Here is an 18,839-nt window from a genome sequence, read left to right on the forward strand (position 1 = left end):
GACAATGAGTTAGAGCCTCAGGAAAAAGCACCTTTCTAAACATAGCTGAGCACATAATGCCTTTGTCTGAAAGCAGAGAGGCAATTTCACCACTGAACAGTCCTGCGATGAAAGCCAACCAAGTGTTATCCCTAAGAGTGTGACTTCACACACACACACACACATAGTGACCACAATCAGTAAACTGGTTTGACTTACACTCCCTTTGTTGTCGGCTCCTGTTTCACATTCAATGCACAATAAATGCCAACGCTGCACCGCTGGGATCGTACATCTAAAGCGCAGATTTTTATCACGCCGCCCAAAAATACTCTCACAAAACCAGAGGACTGCTGAGCTCTGACGTCCAGATCCACACGTATACAATTTTATCAGAATCAAATCCTATTTTTTATTTTTCTTTCCCGCTGCTGGCTGAGTTTATACCTGCAGTTCACTGTAGCTCGAGCCAAGAGCCTTATGGACTGTACATCAGTCTTCTGCACTGTTTTCACTAGACATAGTGGTTATTGTCAAAAGAGAGAAAAGACCGCAGCAGCATCTAATCTGACAATTTAAGGAGCGTTTATGTGCTGTTTATGTTCTACAGCTTTGTGGCTCGACAGCCACGTAGCCTGCAAACAGACATTAGCACTCTGGCCAAGTGAATGTTTGTTGGGTGGCTCGTACAAAAAGCTAACTTCTAGGACAACATGTGTGTTCTTGTTTGTGAGCTGGATAAGAAGGAGACTTTAGCTGCAAAGCTAACGTAGATGTATAAAGTAAGCAGACGCCATCATGAAAACATAATATTAAAAATACATCGAACGTGATGTTAGCATTTAAGTGGAGTCTGTGCAGTAGTAATGGGGCAGTGGAGCCATGGTATCGAGTTCCCGCCCATGCAAACATCTGAGCCAATCATTAGCAGCGCTCACCTGTCAATCATGAGGCTTGAAGCACTTTTTCATAGCATCAAATAACTAATTAAAATCATCATCAACTTATCAGGAAAATCAATACTTCAGCATTATTCAGCACAAGAGAACTACCTAAGATGACAGAAACCATCTTTGGGAAAAATTTATTTAATGTGTACTTTGACTTTTTAGTTTGGCTCATGTCCCATCCGCTAACATGGAGGGGCAGGGGCCACTGAGCTGTACTGCAGTCAGCCACCAGGAGGCGATACAGATGTGTGGCTTCACTTTTGAGGAGCTCTCATGGCGTTCATCTTCATATATAATCAAGTTCCCTGTGTTTTTCCAAAGTCTGAACGCTTCACCTTCCTGACTGCATTCAAGCCGAACTGAACACCACACTGCTGTGCATTCACGTCACCTAAGAGGCGGAGCTAACAAACGACCACGAGCTCACAAACACAAGCAGACGCTCAGCAGATGTAGAAACTGCGGCGATGCGTACTGAACATACGAAATCTACAGAGAAGTTAAAAGACTGTTCGAAGGCAGCTCGTAATCATGTATTGATCAATTTATTCATTCTGTCAGGACATGTTTCCCCGTTGTCCCAAAGTATTACACAAAGAAGTCATGGTGAGATTTTTCAAATTTGTTCTGACCAGAAAACAGGAAAGAAAAGAAAGAACCAGTATGTGATCAAGAAAACAGACACACATTCAAAGACGCTCGCCTTCACAGCGAGGACACTACATGTTTGCTAACGGTTGGTCGGTTTGTTGAGGCCAATTTGACTTGCTAATCACCCATCAGATCTCCCAAAAATTTCCCAAATGTACCACTTTAATTGTACCTGGAGGTAACGGGGAGGAGGGCTTGGGGTACACATAAAATGTAAAAAAAACAAAATAAAATAAAAGCAAACATTATTTTGAAGAGTAAACTTCTTCCTCAGCTTTTGAGGGGCTCCAAAGCCACGTTGAGCAGAACCGGTTGGATGTACAGCGTGTAAATGCTTGCATGCACGTTGACACAGGCACTGATCTGGATTTGGTGTCTCACTTTGTGGGTCCTCAGTTAAGAGACCGGATCATTCTGGGAACTGTGAGCTCTCTCAAACAAGGCAGTCAACAGGATTCTGTAAAAACAACAAAACTAAAACGGTCTGTTCATTCACAAATAACCAAACAGAAGAAGCACTTCTTTAAACTGAGGGCAATATGGGCCAAGGACAAAAAACATAACATCAGCAAACCCAAACCCAAGACCCTCAGGCTCATAGTTAGCCTGAATTCTGCCATGTGGACATGATAAACGCAACAAATAGCTGAACACACAAAAATAGTGGCTTAACTCCAGAACCTTCCGACATCCTTTTACAATACTATACATTATCCTCAGTACAGGCTGACTCTACTGTATGCTCTGTCCAGAACACCTCAGCAATCCAGTGCTGAGAATTCTGGGTAACGTAATTAAACATATCACAGGAAGCTCACAGTTAGCTTCTGTTACAAACAAACAAACAAAAACAAAAGCGGTATACAAATTTAAAAAAAAACTCAAAGAACAGCAAAACCAAGCACAAGTCATATGATCTATAATTAAGGCGAGTTAAAATATTGCAGAATAATTTGGCCCCTGTGTCTCAAACAGACTGCCACAACAGTCAGAGCTTCCCGATTCCAGAGAAGAAAGGATGAACTGAAATGAGAACAGAAAAAGAGAAGAAAGCCAAAGGAAAAAAAGCGATCCTCTTTGGGGAGAAATTGATTTTTATTTGGTTTAGTTTGGTCTCTCCCTCTGGAGCACGTTAAAGGGAACAGTGAGGACCTCCTTTCTCGATGAAAATAAAAACATCAGAGGAAATACGAACAGAAAACGGTAACGTGATTAACTTGTATTTATCTTTTGAGCGCAGTATGAAGCGGGGGGGAGGGGAGGCACCAAGATCAGAAAATATAAAACTGTTGTTTAATCAATAACCTGATATGACAGATGACGCGAAGTGCCCTGTGGAAAGAGTCCGTGTCCCCCTGAAAGTCCTCCTTCTGATCAAGAGCAGTCGGGCAAAGAAAGAAAAGAGGAATGGGACAGGAAGTGAAGTTTCTGAGATACAAAGCCGACCCTCCGTTTTGTGTTTGACTGGGACCGAAGGCCGTTTCAGGCAAAGATCCCCCACAAACTGTCCCGCGGCTCCCCTGTTTGTTAAAAAGGCTGGGGGTTAGCAGAGTCAACTCGAAGTCCCGGGGTCGCCGACAGGCCGTCTGGCTGTTTCCGTGGGTCTGAACGAAGGTATCAGATCACCCAAAAGGAGGAGGCGTGGCTGTGCGTTTCCGCTGAAGATGTCCAAAGTCCACCGTCCTCCTCTGTGAAAGCGAGGGGCCCTCTTCCGCCACCCCACCTTCTCACCTCCCTGCGGCGTTTCAGACCCATTCCTGCATGGAGCGTTTGCAGTACAGTATGTGGCGTGGCGTCCCCTTCCTCTTAAACTGCACCACAGTGTAGATCAGCACCAGCAGGCACAGCGCCAGCACGCAGGGGATGACGATGGCGATGGCCTTCACCGTGTTCGCCTCGTTGTCGAGCTCGATCACCACGTCCGAGTTGCCGTCATCCGCCGGGGGCCGGGCGGGGTCGATGGGCCTCAGCTCGCAGCCCATGAAGTCCTTGAGGATGGACCGCGGGTAGCCCGGCTCCACGCGGAGGAACTGGTTGTTGAACTTCCAGTACTCCTTCCCCTTGTAGAAGTAGGTGAAACCTGAGGGAGGGAAACAGAAGCAACAGAAACCTGTAAGGGCACCTTCAAAACCTCAGAGTCCCCTGTGGTTCAAAGTTTACGGTCTCTTCATCTCCTCCTGGAAGGGGAGGCCCGTCGCCTATCTTTATCAGTGTCACTGGCTGTACAGTAACTGGAGCTGTCAAATAAAAGCAGTCATAAAAAGTACAATATTGCCTTGTGAAATGGAGTGGAGTGGAAGTACGAAGCATTGGGCAATGGAAATACAAAAGAAAAGCACTTGAGCGAGGACTCTTTAAGACTGTTCACAAGTCCAGCTCACTTTAAACTCAAGGAGAGCATTTTTCTTTCTAATTCAAACACTGAACCGACTCTGCCTCTCGTACCATCAGACAATAAAAACAGACGGAGCTGAAGTTAGGTGACGATTAGGTGCCAGAGGGGTAAAACAGGAGGATCTCAAAAAATCGTTTCCGTTTCAGCTCGACTGTCGAGCCGAGGTGTCCCAGACTGTCCCTCAGGACCAATTATATCTGGTCATAACAGAGAAATCACACCCAAACCAGGATCCAAACCCCACAGCTAATATCACGCTACAAATGTCATCAAGAACCAAGCTGCTGTGGTGCTTTCAAATCACAAGAGTAGCAGTTTTATTTTATTCTTTTTTTCTGCAGGGTTGTGGAGGCGACTGTCCCACAATGTCACACAAAATCACGAGTCCACTTCGGCACCGAGTCAGTGTTCATTTTCTGATGAAACAGTGCGAGTTATTTCACTTGAGTCCCTTGGAAATTGTGAGAGGAGCTAAACGTGCATTCAGAAAACATTTTGACAGGGAATAAATTGAAACATAAAGATGTCAAGTTTGAAAAAGATGTTAAAAAAAGAGGCGAGGGGACATTTGAGAGTCCTTACAGTCTTTTCCTGTGCCCTGATAATAAATTATTGTGAAAATGTTGTCTCTGTTTGCATTGACGCTAAACTTTGCTGCCTCCTGTGAGTTGCTGCCTCTGAAATACTTTGGATATAAATGCCGTGTGAAACTGAGTGTGACAGTCTGGCTGAATTCAAGGGCTCCTCTTCCTCACTGGACCCTTTTACACTTTGCTTCCCGTGATTTATTATTCATGCACAATCTTCTCAGGGAAAATAAAGGAGGAAAAAGCTCTAAATTTCCAGTCAGATGCTGAGAGAGCTTCTTAAATCACTTGTTCGGCGAAGATGTTTCTGGTCAGGAAGTGAGGAGGGACAGGATGAAGCTTTAAAAGATTCATTTGTACATGTGAAAAAAAAAAACCCCATCAAGTTTAGTTTCTTTAGCAGCAAACTCCAAAGTCGTCTGATGGCAGCAAACCCAATTAAAATCTCTGCAATAATTCACTGATTTTGCTGGTTATTGGTGTGTTTCCACCTGCTTCCAGTTGTTATGCTATGCTAAGCTAACTGCCTAATACTTGGCATACAAACATAAGAGTGGTTTCAATCAAGGGAGCCAATAAAATGTTAATTTTTTTGCTTTAATTTACTTTCCCTGCGTACCACCAGACTCCACTGACAAAAACACTCATTTCACCTTGCAGATGTTTGTAAAACACGCTTCATTCAAACAAGGCAGGAAAGTCTTTCTGGCTCCACGCGCTACATTCTCAGCTCGCCAAGCTGTGTCTTCCAGCTGCTGAGTGACCTAAATCCACCTAACGTAATTATTAGCTTGCTTGTCCTGCTGACGCTAACTGCCCCGAACACGAAGTAAAAACTGCTTTGAATGTGTCTCGAACTGGAACGTGTAGGTGGTCACTCTGTAAACCAGACCGGTCTGAGCAACGCGTGGGTTGTGTAGGCAGTGAAACACAAGCTGATCTACACACAACACAACAACGTCTCTCTGAGAATTCAGCTGAGGATTGTTGATTAGCTGAAGAACTACAACTGCTTCTGGACTTTCTCTCCGTCCTGGCAGCAGCTGCTGCCACACATTATTTTTCTACGCTGAACACGGATGAAGATTTATATGAAGAAATCCAGACGACGCAACAGACGGAACCATAAACTTGAGTCCTGTGATGAGCGTGGATATTGAGAGGGGGAGGCGGGGGGTGGGGGAGGGTGAGAGGTGAGACAGCCCGAGTCGCTGTGGGTTAGGGCCAGGTCACCATCGCCCCGAGGCCTCCTCTCCGAAGCTCATCATCGACAGCAGCAGCACACTCGGCTATGGATGGTTATCTGGGTTAATGCTATGAGCGTGCCACTTGACACGCCGTCTCCGCACACAGCAAACCAGACAAATAAATGCAGGCAGAAATACATGTGCTGTAAACAAACTCCCATCATCCCTTTGGGTATCAGTCCATCCTTCATGCTCCGACTGACGCCCGCACCACCTGGCCCTCACCGGCAGAAACGCTCGACTACGGATCTGGCAGCAGATCTGTGGCACAGATGGCCTGAGCGCTCGGCACCACCTGTCCTGCTTTTTCCAATCCAGGCGGTGCCAAGACCAGGCCCAATCCCACCTGGCACAACGCAGCCAATGGGAAAAGCGTTCTCCCTCTTCGCTGTCTCCGACGGGCCAATGAATGAGCTCGTTCAGCCTCAAACACGCCTCCCGACCCTTGGCGAGGGCCGACTGGCTCAAACCGGATTGAGCGCCCAGCAGTGGTCCTGTCCTTTCTGCTTTCCACAGTCCCGCTCCAACTGGGTCTTATGGCACACTGAGCAGGATGGACTGATTATGGAACGCTGTGCTTGTGAAACAATTCAAAACAAAAGCATTTCTGGATGAACTGACCCCTTTTTGTCTTTGCTTTGCTGCACACAAACGCTGCGTATGTGCCTGCTTAGCCTGATATTGCGTGTATGGCAGCGTGCCACTGGCTGAGACTCGGTGTAATAACTGGGGCAAATTTCAATCAATACTCTCTGGTTTACGTCCCGCTTAGCGAGTGCCAGCGACCGGCTGAAATCAATGCTGCCTGGCACGTGAACCGTGCTGTTATTGCCAAATGGGAGTAGCGGGCAGGACAAACCGTACCATTGGCTTTGTCGACGAAGGCCCCCTGTGGCGAATCGGGCACACCTCTCCACACTGTGATGGGCTTGGGATAGCCGGGGTCCATGGTTCTCATTTCCTCATTGTAGCGCCAGTACCTAAACATGAACAAATGATGAGCCGCAGGAAGACAAAGCAGGTACAGCAAGTCTGTGAGTGCAGGCTGAACTGACAGCTGATGGTATTTTGTGCTCACATGGCAGAACATTTTGGCCTCTGCTGCTTTGACTTTAACCACTTTTGTCCCCTCCAGCTTTATAAAAATGCAGCAATAAACCGCCAGACGTTGGGCCACCAAAGAGGTGGATGTTTTGTAGGGAGATGGTGTCCCTCCGCCTACCAGGCTTCCACAGATCTTGGAAATGGATTCCAAGCAGCACAGAAGCTGTTCTGGATGCTCATGGGGCACAAAACACTTCGCATTCAGTTTCCCTTTCTTTTGTCATCGATTTTTATGTCGGCGGACTGAACCTGAACAGGATCACCCGGCCTGGGGTCAAAGCTCTCAAGGCACGTCGTTTGGTAACAGAAATCTGAAATTCTTGATGTGCTACAGAAACATGTTTGTGGCTGTGAGGGCTTGACTGCACGGGGGATCAGTAAATCAACTCTGTGGGGTTTTACAATTAGGTCACCCGTTTGAAAATACAGTCTCCTTTAGGGACTTCATGGTTATGGTGTCTGTTTTAGGTTGGTATCTCTAAATAATACTAAAACTAAGTCATTATTTTTTGGTATTTCTTGGACAGTTGTGGTTTCACATCTTAATAATTTCATTTTCTACTGGTTTGCTGATGTTTTATCCACCTGTCGCCTTTAAAGAAGTACGTCTTGGCCACATCCTCCCACCACACGGCGGTCTCGATGCTCTGGGCCGGCATCCCGTGTCCGAACTGGGTGATGTCCTTGGGGTATCCGGACTGCAACACCGTGTCCTTAAACACCCAGAACTGCTTCCCTGCACATCAGACAGAGAGGAAAAAATAAATTAGGAGGAGAAGGACAAGTAACAGCTGGGATTGCCCTCCAGCAACCACACACGAGGAGGGCAGATTTACGAAGACAGATAGGAGCCCTGCAACAAACGGCAGGCGATAACCTGCTGACTTGGATTACTGTAGCTGATGTTGATGTTTCCCTAATTTAAAATAGGACACAGACATGGCGACAAGTTCCCCTTGCCCTTGCTTAGAGGTACTCGGGGAGCTTTTCGGCGCTGACAAACTGAGCCGGTAATGGCTCAGCTGAGATAAAAAGAAACAGCAGCGACCCTCGTGGGAAAACTGGAGTCCAAAGGGTCACATTAAAATATGTTTTCAAAGTTTCCTGACTCGAAGGAGCCGAGCAAATGCTGGAACATGAGGATATTTTTCATGTCCAACGTCCATTGAGATGTCCCTCTGCTCTCTCCTCTTTTCTCCCTCCTTCCTGTGGAGTAATTAGGTTACACAGCACGTCTCTGACACAGCCTGACCCCAGGAAGTGCTCTTCTCCGTCACCGATGGAGGCGGAGGCTCTACCGGCAGGAAGTGCCGGGTGAGCGGGCGGAAGTGCGTTACACGAGAGCAAAAAGAAAGAAGGCTGAGGGAGGAAAAACAGGACGTAAAATATTCCGTGGCATCATTCTTTACCGCACTGCTCCTGCTGTCCCCCTCTCAGATCATCTCGCTCGATTCATCGCTCGAACGAGTCCTCAGTGTTCCACACGGGGGACGCAACATTCGTCAGTAAGACTGCGTTTCTATAACGAACACATTTCTCTCTGGGATCTGAAGTTTTGATCAGGTAAGCTGATGATGAAGGGAAAGCGATCAGGCTGTGCTGAGGAGGAAGAGGGTGAACCTTCAACATGTGACGTGCCTGTGGAGTTGACTTTGTTTTGTTTGTTTTTTAGGATTATTCTAAGATTTCAGTTAGTTTAGGCGCCGAAACTTCTCAGATCTGCTTGGTTCAGTTTAGGTAACTTAAGTGAAACATTTTAAGATGATTTCTTTGACAAAAACAAGAAGTGGACGTGAAATAAAACAAATGCGATTCCGGCAACATTTGAGCTCTTGTTCCTAACAGGCCACACGTCTGACATTTAACCGTGAAGAAATATTTCCAGCGTACAGCTGAGGTGGAGGGAGATTTATGGATGGAAATCAGGAAGGAACAGTAGGACTGAATGTAAGTGGGAATGTAGTGGCCTCTTTTCGAGAAAGGAAATTCCTGTCATTTCACCCCTCTCTCTTCCAGGGCTCCTCTCATTCTGGGTCACACTTCCTTTGGCCCTGACACACACACACACACACACACACACACACACACACACACACACACACACACACACACTCAGATTAAGTCTCCCATCCCCAGAAAGAATAAGCTCAACTCGATTTCACAAAGAAACCCTCTCTATCCTTCATTAAACGGGGTTCTCCTTTCTTTTTCTTCCTGTCTTTAAATTGGAGTCGACTTGCAGAGCCTCCACATTAAAGTCTGGCTTCATCCTCAGAGCTCTGAGGGCCGCTTTGATGTCATGGCGTCCGCTGCATCTGCTGCAGTGTAACGACTAATCCCCTGCCTGCCCTCCGCGCTGTGCGATGAGTGTTATATAGGATGAAGATTTGTTCCAAAACCGCGTCCTGCTGAACGCTGGCCACACACAAACACACACTGTAAATCAACCACACATGTGAGGACTGAGATCGTTATGCACAGTCACACACACACTCACACACACACACACACTCCAAATGAGAGCCTGAGGGGAAAATGTTTGACTTTTCTGTAATTTTGTGCCTCTTTCCTGATTTGTGAATGTTGTGGGACTGAAAAAACATCATATTGAGTGACAAGTGTTGATCCTGACTCTTTGTAAGACCACAAACACAAGAGTAAAAGCCTAAGCAGTCAGTTACACAGCTTGTTCATCTGCTCGAACGAAAGCTGCAAACGTTAGCCGGCTAACTAGCTCACCGCGGTGAGGCGGTTTCTCTCTCTGACGTGGGTAACAAATCATTTGCTTGCATTCTTGGCTAAATGTCTGTCTGTCTCCTGATGCAAAAAGCATGCACGTGTGGGGCATTTAGCTTTAATTCACCAACGCAGCTTTAAGGTGCAAGTCTTCAAAATGTGTCTGCATGCTGTCATGGAGCTGTGACGTGTCTGATGTGATCAACAGAGCCGACAACAGGCTCGAGTCTACCGTCGCACATGGCAGAGTCTTGAAACGGGGAAGCACCGAGTCAAAGCTGGGAACAAGCTGCTGTGTGGGAATGAAGAACACATGCTGAATCTAATGTGCACCAGTGGAGTCTGCTTACTGACCTGCTGCGATGCCATTACAGCACTAAGCCAATCAGCGTCTCAGCCGTGAGTCCGGCGCAGACTAGTCTATAAAGCCTACATCTGTGCCTGTATTTTGGCAGAACTCTTCAGACGAGGCTGTTAGAGAATATTCAAAGCGGATGGTTTGAGTGCTGCATCCCTGCAACGGGGACAGACAGAATGAGGCCTTCAGGGAAATCAGCTGTGCATGTTCAAATGAAAAACGGCTTTCCGTTTGTATAAATTTCCTGAATCTGAATGCAATCCCGCTGCTGCCCGGGCGGGAATGAGAGCAGGTTGGAGGATGTTGCACCGAAAGCAAACTGCCAGAGCTTGTGGCACACGCAGCACCAGCAGGCCGCACTTCCAGGAATCGTTTGGTGCTGAAGACAGACAGGAGTTTGGGTGAAGATTTGTAGTTTTCATGCCAGCAGACTTTCTTTGCTTACCGACATCGGCCCCCCCTCCTGTCGCTGCTCTGTTTGTTTGCTGCTTCTTTTGAGTAGCTTTTCGGCTTTGGACATAATTATCTTTAAACCTCAGTGTTTCCAGGCGAGCTCAGCGTGCTGACAAATCTCTTCAGGAAAAATCAAAATTAGAGATTATCGAACACTGACGGAAAATACTGAGGGTCTCTGTCACAAGGCCGTGAAGCACACTAATAATGTTTAGCTACAGTCGAACACCTTTATTAAAACATACTGCACTGAAATCAGTGCTATCAAAAGTCGTAACTGGTGGATTATGGCAGATTTTCCAACCAAGTGAGCAAAACATCACTTTAATCACCCACAGATTTACACTGAAGTTTCACAGATGAGATCAGGGCACGAGTGTGTGTGTGTGTGTGTGTGTGTGTGTGTGTGTGTGTGTGACAACATACAGCAGTCACTGAGGATACAAACACGTTCGTTTCACACACGGAGAACACATGCTGGACGCTCAAAAGGCAGCGTGACAGCCGTGTATGCAGACCACATCGAGGACGACTAACACAGGGGGCGCACATGCAGCGTTTGGACCGTGTGGATCGAATGCAGCAGCTTACCTTTGAAGAAGACAAACTTGCCCTCGCTGTTCTCGTACACGGCGTCAATCTTAGGCGGCAGGCCCCTCCAGAAAACACTGATGAGCATGGGGTATCCTGGCATCACAGCGTTATCTCTCACCCGCCAAAACCAGTGGTCCTGAAACATGACAAAGGCCACAGGTCAGCCCGTCATCTCACACCCTGAGCAGCCACGATTCGCTGGCCTTGAGACATAATATGCAGTAAAATGAACAGAAAGTCATTAGAATATAATATAACACTAACTGATCGGGCGTGTCAAAGAAGAAGCCCAGTTTTAAACCGACAATCAGGACTGAAAATCACCATAACTTGTCCCCCGTCGCTTCAGTTTGGATTACTGTTGTTTTAACGTGTCTCTTGTGAAACCCTAAAGCGCTGGAGCAGCCATGTAACCGGACACAAATCGTCTGGCAAACGTGCGTCTGGTTGAAGGGAAACTTAGTCCTTCAAGTCATTTCTCTTGTAAAACCAAGACCAAAACATTCACTGACACTCAACTTTGTCATCTTGTCGTCGCAGCGGTTTCCTCCTCGATCTGGTTCTCCCCAGAACAACTTTGCTTGGTGATGACTGACAAACCAGACACCCTTTGTCTGGTTACTTTCCCATTCCTGATAAAGAGTCGTGCACAGACAGACAGGAGAAAGTCTGACTCCTTCACGCTAACTGAAAAGACTTTTTGACTTGTTTGGTTTTTGTGTTCACATGTGCAACACTAACGAAGGCCTTGACGCGCCCGCTGACTCGGCGTGAAGTCTCCGGACAACGACCTGCTCGATTCAATGGGCTCAAACTGACAGGCAGAAGTCCGGGCCAACCGATTCAGGCGTTTGTGTTGACACACGCAGCTCTGCTCTGCATCCCACACCTCTTATCATCTGAAGGCAGCTTTACAAACAAATCCCGCCGGCGATGATCGGCTCCGGCTGCCGCTTCATTCGCCCGCGTGCTTTTCAGATCACAGACTGTCAAGTTGTTCACAAAGCCCACGAGAACAACACGACGCACGCAGAACTCGAAGAACATACTGGGAAAACCATCACGTAACGAGAGCAAAGTGATAGCCAGGATCTTTATGAGGAACCAAGAGTCTCTGATTTCCACCGGGGGGGCCGAGGGGGTCGGGGGGGTCGTGAGCTCAGCCAACTGGAAGGTGTGTCTGTTTGATGTTGGATGAAATCAGATGACAGAGGGGGGGCCGAGGGGAGACCCAGCTGCAAAAGCCATTAGGACTCAGCGAGGTGTCCCACCCCTGAACGCGCCGAGGCCGAAAGGGCCGACCTCATAGCGAGGGACGCACGGACGGCGAGAGAGGAGACAAGACATCATCACACCCCACCTCATTCGCAGCGAAAGCTAAATAAACAGCCCATTTATCAAACCCTCCGCTCTGCTCTCGTTCTCTCTCTCCGTCTAATCCAATTGTTTCTCTGGGACTCTCCTCTCTGCCCGGACTCTTCCTCCTCCTTCTTTTCACTTCCCCCTCGTCTCTCACTCCAGTTCCTCCTCTCTTTCTCCCCCTCCCTCGCTCTATACGTGCTGCCTCCATAGATTTCAATTGTTCAGCGTTTTCGCCTACCCGGCCTGATAATTGAAAACAGATCAAACTGTGAAATACAAGCCATTTGAATCGTTTTGCCTCTCCCACCCTGTCGACACGCTCTCACGCTGAAAGCAAAGCCGAGGCGAGCAGACGTGAAGAACGTCCGAGCCGCCACTTCGCAATCACAGGAACGTCGAGAACAATCACGAGTTGGAAACGTTGGCGCTCTCTGCTTTCAGGTGAGGCGCGGTTCAGGGCTCGCCACACAAACCGTCTTCAAAGCCTTCAAACTGCGGACTGCTCCGCGCTATCAACAAACTGCCGCCGCCGCCGCCGAGCTTTTTCGGTGTCAGACAAAGTGGAAAGCAAACTGCAGTAATTAGCGTGAGAGGAGTGTGAGCTCAGACGATCCTCACTGCTATACTGACTCCAAATGACCACCGAGAGACACACAAAAAATCCCATTTTCTCCTAATTTGTTCAAGATCAAGATATAATCTTCTCAGGGCTGCAAATAAGAATGATTTTCAACATCTATTAAGCTGCTGATGATTTTAATGATGAACTAACTAATCATTTAGTCCATATAAAAATGTGAAAAATGCTCATCGCAGAGCCCGAAGCTTCTTCATTTACTGTCATAACTGACAAAGAAAAGCAGCCATCAAATGCTTGACATTTTAGCTTGTAAAATGACTGAAACGATTAATTGATTACCAAAATAGTCTGCAACTAATTTACTTGTGATTGACTCACTGCTGCAGTTCTGTATCACAATGATAAAAATGTGTTAAAAAGTGAACGTTATTAATCCATCGCAGGTGAGCTGTGACACTCGTCTGCTGCACTTTCACACAGATTCAGTAAAATGAGCAGCGAGCTGACCTGCTGACGAAGCCTGGACGCCGACTTATCACAATTACACTTCAAAATACCAACAAGACGTCAACTGAGGAGTCACTAAAAGGGAAGAATATGATGAATGAAGCTGGTGTCTTTTTGACTTTATCAGGTGAAACGTGAAGCCGACTGTGTGTGTGTGTGAAGAGGGTGACAGACAGCAGCGTTCCCATGACAAAGTTGCTGACCTCTGGCTTGCTTGGCTTGGCTGAGAGCAGCATGCAGGTGTAAATAATTTGGAGGGAGGAGGAGGACGGCCGACGCCTGACAGTCCAGGATTTATCTCCACTTCGTTCCAAACTCGACTCTTTCACAGAGGAAAACAACAGCCGGCCGACTTTTTCTCAGCATGTGTGCAGCTGTGATGAAAGCTAAACTTCTCCAAAGCCACATTAACTCAACTGCTGTAAATAATTAAAATATTAAGTCCGACCCTGAAACGCAGTCACTACAGCAACGTGTGGCTGTTTCCCTTCGTTTGTGTTCATTCTGACGCGGAGGCTCCACAGATTATAATCAGAGTGCAGTGCGACAGCAGGCAGTCAGACATGTCAGCACAGGTGTGTTCAGCAGGTGACGACTGATAATGTGACAAGGAAACGTCCTAAAACAAAGCTTTTGTTCCTCATGTCACAAGAACATCTGGATAAAATGTGAGCCAAAGTGGCTGAAGTTCTTCTTAAATGTTTGATCTCCCTGAAACAATTAGAGCAAGTGGTTTGCTTAGTGTAACATCTGAAACTCCACGTCCAATCTGATGAACATGAGAACATAATTATCTGGTTTTTTTCTTAAAAACAAGTCTTAAAAATCTTTAATGAAATAAAACTGTCTCGTGTTCGTCTTCTGCAGGCCCGTCCATCTCTTTCGTCCCAGTGAAGCGAAGGAGACAGACGCTGAGGAGAGTGGACAGCTCACTGCCCACTCGGCCACTGTGTCCTCATTAAAGACTGTTGGAATCACAGTGTGTCTCCAACATCGGCGGCCAAGTGGCCAATCTCGAACAGCAAGGCCCCCTCCGGCATCCCAGAATCCCCTGCTCCTAATCTGTCCACCAGGGGAGGGCGGTGAACTCGGGACGTCATGGAGAGGTCGGAGGAAGGAGGAGGAACACGAGGGTGGAGGTGGAGGCAGATTCCTTTATTACAGAGCGGATGGGAGCTCGTCGATGGACTAAAGACTCAGGTGTGTCTTTTTCTGTGTTGTACCTGACTGAAGGCAGAGCAGGAGGCTCTGAGGTCCACAACTACAAACGTCTGAGCATCATAATTACATGAGAGCAGAGGAAAACCGAAGAGTTCAGTCAGTCACCCCAACAGTGGATACAACCGCTCCAACGCCAGCGCTTTGCAAAACCTTTTCACACGTTCTGGGCTGAAACCTGTCTGTGTTTTCTGGCTGCACAATCTGATTAAGAGTCAAATCCAGACTTCTAAACACCTGCTGGACGACACCACACTCCGAGCCTGACGGGAACGAGTGGACTCTTGGTAAGTGGTTGCATTAATGCCCGAGAAAACTGACTGTTCATGTGGGCACGGGCGCATATGCGTCCAATGGGACACCATATGCTGTGAGGGTTCATAGAAAGTTGAACCCAGAGCGCCTGTAATCATAAAAGCAGTAGCTGTGTAGTTTTAGTGAGGCGTTCGCTGGTGATACTGGATCTACACGGCCGTATGAAGTCACCCGTAAACCTTAAAAGTCACCCAGCCGAGAGAAAAATGGCCGACAGTAAAACAACCACCTTAACAAGCGTGACTCCTAACCCGCCTTTGTAGATTAACGCCCCTCGAATAAATCAGGCACTTCGCGGCATGGTTGGGAGCCAGAATGAGCTCAAAAACCAATAGACTTTTCTTTTATTTTTTACCTTATTACTCCTGCACTGTTATCACTGAAGTTAAAGAGGTCACGTTATTACTCAGCTCATAAAAGAAGCAGTTGCGTAAGGTCTGCCGCTGCTCTTAAAGAAGCTTTCCTCAGTTTGAAATAATAACCCTAACGATGTTGTCCAAAAAACCAACCTAATAAACCGAACCACAATATTTTATGCACATATTTCTGGTTTTACCCACTTCTAGCTGTGGCCTTCCTGCCAGCAGTACCAACAATCCAAACTGAAGTTCCTGATGGCAGATGGTGTCCAGTTTAACAGAAAGTTCACCTGAAACACTTTCTGCTCAAGTTTATGAAGCTTCCACCACAAAGGAACCAACAACAGGCAGGACGGCTCGGGTTTTACGCTCAAAGATCCTGTAGCACAAAGCCGGCGTTACAAATCGTCTCCTTCACGTTGCTGGACCACCTGTGGACCGCTGGGATCTCTGCTATAATCACCTGGCAATCACTTGACTCGGCTCTTCCAAGACAATCAAGCGTGGCCTGTGAAGACTGGCAAAAGGTTCGTATGGCAAGAAGTAACCGAGCAGACAATCACTCACATAATGAAAAAAGGAAAAAAACCAAACCACAAAATCAGCCTTAAATGACAGGAATGAGAGGAAAAAAACCACAAATAAGTCTGAAATAAGAAGTAAGCACAAGCTGTGAATCATTCCTGTTCGGTCAGCCGTCGTTTTAACCAGCCTGCAGTCCAATACGCAGACCTTGGCGAGCACTAAAACAAATATATCAAAGTATGGAGTAGCACAAAATCATGATTCCAGATCAACCGTTGGGCAGCCTCGCCTCTACCAGGAGAAAAGAAAGCACGAACACGAAACCTCAGTCTTCTCAGGGAAAACTGGCACAACACTCGCTGAGAATGAAGAAATATGAGGACCACCTGCTCCTCCTGCGAAACACGCTCGCAGAGGCCAAGTCAGGCCTGCGATCGCTTATTGATTTTACTTTACTGAACGCGTTTGATTCACTGGCTGGATTATGCAAACGAGGGAGCAAATCATCGTGAGTCTCTCGATGTTACCGGCGGCCCTGATGCCGTGAACGCCGGCGATTTACGGCCGTGCGCTGCAGCAAATCACTCCGCTGCACTTTTAAAAACAGAGGAACATCCACCAGCCTCCAAGTTCTTAGGTAGAATTCTATAATGTCTGCAGTGACTGAGCTTCTCCACATGCAGTTTTGTGGGCTCACAGTGACCTTTGACCTCCAAGTTATAATCAGTCTAATCATCGTCATCTTTGAGTCCGAGTGGACGTTTGCGCCCGGTTTGAAGAAATTCCCTCAAACGTTCCTGAGATATCACATACATGAGAAAGGAATGGAAATAACCAGAAAACACGACGCCTCGGGCCTCGGCTGACGCCAGCGTGGAGACATAAAGAAATGTTTTCCGAGGGTCCCTTTTGTCTCCACGGCGACTCTGAGCTCTGCAGAAATCCCATGATCCTCCACACCGGGCTGCTGTCCTGAGAGCGCCGTGCGGACGAGGCTGGGCTGTATTTGGTCTGTTGTAACTAGCTGATATTATGGTCATCAGCTCCAGGTTTAATACCTTCACAGGTCCTGGCGCTCTTCAGGCTTAAAGAACGCAGTCGGAGAGGGGTGGCACAGAGGGCAGAAAGGGTTTTTCCCCTGGCTCCACAAGCCTCTTATTTAACCATTGAACACTATCTATTTATATCCGCAGAAAAACACAGCCTCACTCACAGAAAGCATCAGAGACTCTCTTTCTCCTTTCTGTGGAGAACACAGGACAGTTTGTGTTGCCTCAAGGTTTTTCTCAATTCCTTACTGCGCGTTGCCAAGGTCTTGTGCTCACAAGCTTAGACCGAGGATAAAGATGCATTAATGGACGTGTGTTTTTTTTTTCCCTTCTCGCACTCGAATGAAAACCAGGCCGAGTTCGTCGGGAGAAAGGAAAACCGTGCTTCCTTCTGAACACAATATCCATTTTGTCCCGATTCAAGTGGCCCCAAGCAACCTGGAAAGAGTCCAGTTCAGACATAGTAACTCCTTTAATTAGGCCATAAAATACACAGAGTCTGGCTGTAAGATAATCAAGGAAGAATCCACCGTATTTCTTCACGCTACGACCGCAGCGTCAAACTTGTCTCCACAGGTCGGACCTTTGGAAAACTCAGCCAAATCATTCATGTTACATCCGTGTGATCCGTTTGGTGCACGTATGCAACGTGGAGCAGATTAGCAGAAAATCTGCCACCCACCCGAGCGCCTTCTCTCTGCAGGGTGTTTTCAACCCTACAGGCCATTTTCATCGCTCTGAACCGAGAGAGTCATTCAGAGCGACGCACGAGCCCATTAAATCACCCAGAAATTCTGTTGGTATGAAGCAACTCTTCCATCGAGGCCTCACCAGTTTGTTTGGCCTGCTGCACTGGGCTGAAACAACCCCGGGGTTCAAAACGACTCCTCAAAACAAACAAAATGTGAACATGCCGCGGGTTTGTTTTTCACTTACCTTGAAGACAAACATCTCTCTCCTCAGTATGGCCAGGGTGTTGAAGCCTCCATCGCAGATGTTGGGCTTCGTGTTGGGGTGGGACGGTCTGTCTCCCGGCGGCAGCCTCGGAGGTCGTGTCTGCCTGTCTGGCTTGCGAGGGTCTGAAGGAGGATGGGAGCGGGGAGGCGGCGCCGTCGGCAAAGGCTTGGTGGGCTGGGGAATCTTATCAGGAGGCCCTGGAGGAAGACAGAAAGACGAGGATCAGTCATGTCTGGACTGCGTTTGAGAGCAGGAGGTGCAATCTGACCCAAACGAACAACAACAAACAGCAACGCTTAGAGCAACAAACAGCTGTAAACGCACCGCAACAAAATAATTCACTTTGGTTTGGATTAAACAAACGGACGGATTGTGTTCACTAGATAAGCTTTGCTGGTAGGAGGAGTGTGTTATTTTTGGACACGTGGGCTAAGCTAAGCTAGCTGGCTGTTGGCGGTTGCTTCTTTAGTTTAATATTTACTAACCAGACAAGAAAGTGGGAACAAATTAGCATGACAACCAAAATGTTTAATTATTCATTCAAAAACTTTTCAGGCCAAGCAGAAAATAACTCAGACTCCATATTTCAAATGTCTGAATTTCAGGCTCAGAGTGGATCTGATAAAGGCAACATTTAAAGATCTTAAAGCTAAACTTTGTTGCCTGAAAATGGGACGGATGACAAAGGAGGAGGAGGAAAGAAGTGAAGACTGAAAAACAAGACAACAAAAAGACGATACAAAGCATGAGGGAGGACAGTACAGACTGTTAAGATACCCTCACGGTGATCAGAGACAGCGAGGGACGAAGAGGAGACGGCAGGTAGGAGGACGTCACACGTGTGGGTTGAGTGTATGAATAATTGAGCACATGACGACGCATGAATAAGACAGCGTGGACCTGTGAGAACCAC

General features: G+C 47.2%; 1 protein-coding gene across 2 annotated transcripts in view; it reads right to left on the minus strand.

The window, feature by feature from the left end:
* Window positions 1–1,458: 1,458 nt before the first annotated feature.
* Window positions 1,459–18,839, minus strand: part of LOC124049355 (matrix metalloproteinase-16-like) — a 56,725-nt gene continuing 39,344 nt past the window's right edge. For both annotated transcript variants that reach the window (XM_046370883.1, XM_046370882.1), the window contains 5 exons: window positions 17,906–18,123; window positions 11,052–11,190; window positions 7,499–7,649; window positions 6,674–6,789; window positions 1,459–3,660 (listed from right to left, as the gene is read on the minus strand). In XM_046370883.1, coding sequence (XP_046226839.1) covers window positions 3,326–3,660; window positions 6,674–6,789; window positions 7,499–7,649; window positions 11,052–11,190; window positions 17,906–18,123 — 959 coding nt within the window. In that variant the 3' untranslated portion in view covers window positions 1,459–3,325. The remainder of the gene's footprint in view (window positions 3,661–6,673; window positions 6,790–7,498; window positions 7,650–11,051; window positions 11,191–17,905; window positions 18,124–18,839) is intronic.

Source organism: Scatophagus argus, chromosome 18 (assembly GCF_020382885.2).
Source record: "Scatophagus argus isolate fScaArg1 chromosome 18, fScaArg1.pri, whole genome shotgun sequence".
In the NCBI taxonomy this organism is placed as follows: Eukaryota; Metazoa; Chordata; class Actinopteri; family Scatophagidae; genus Scatophagus; species Scatophagus argus.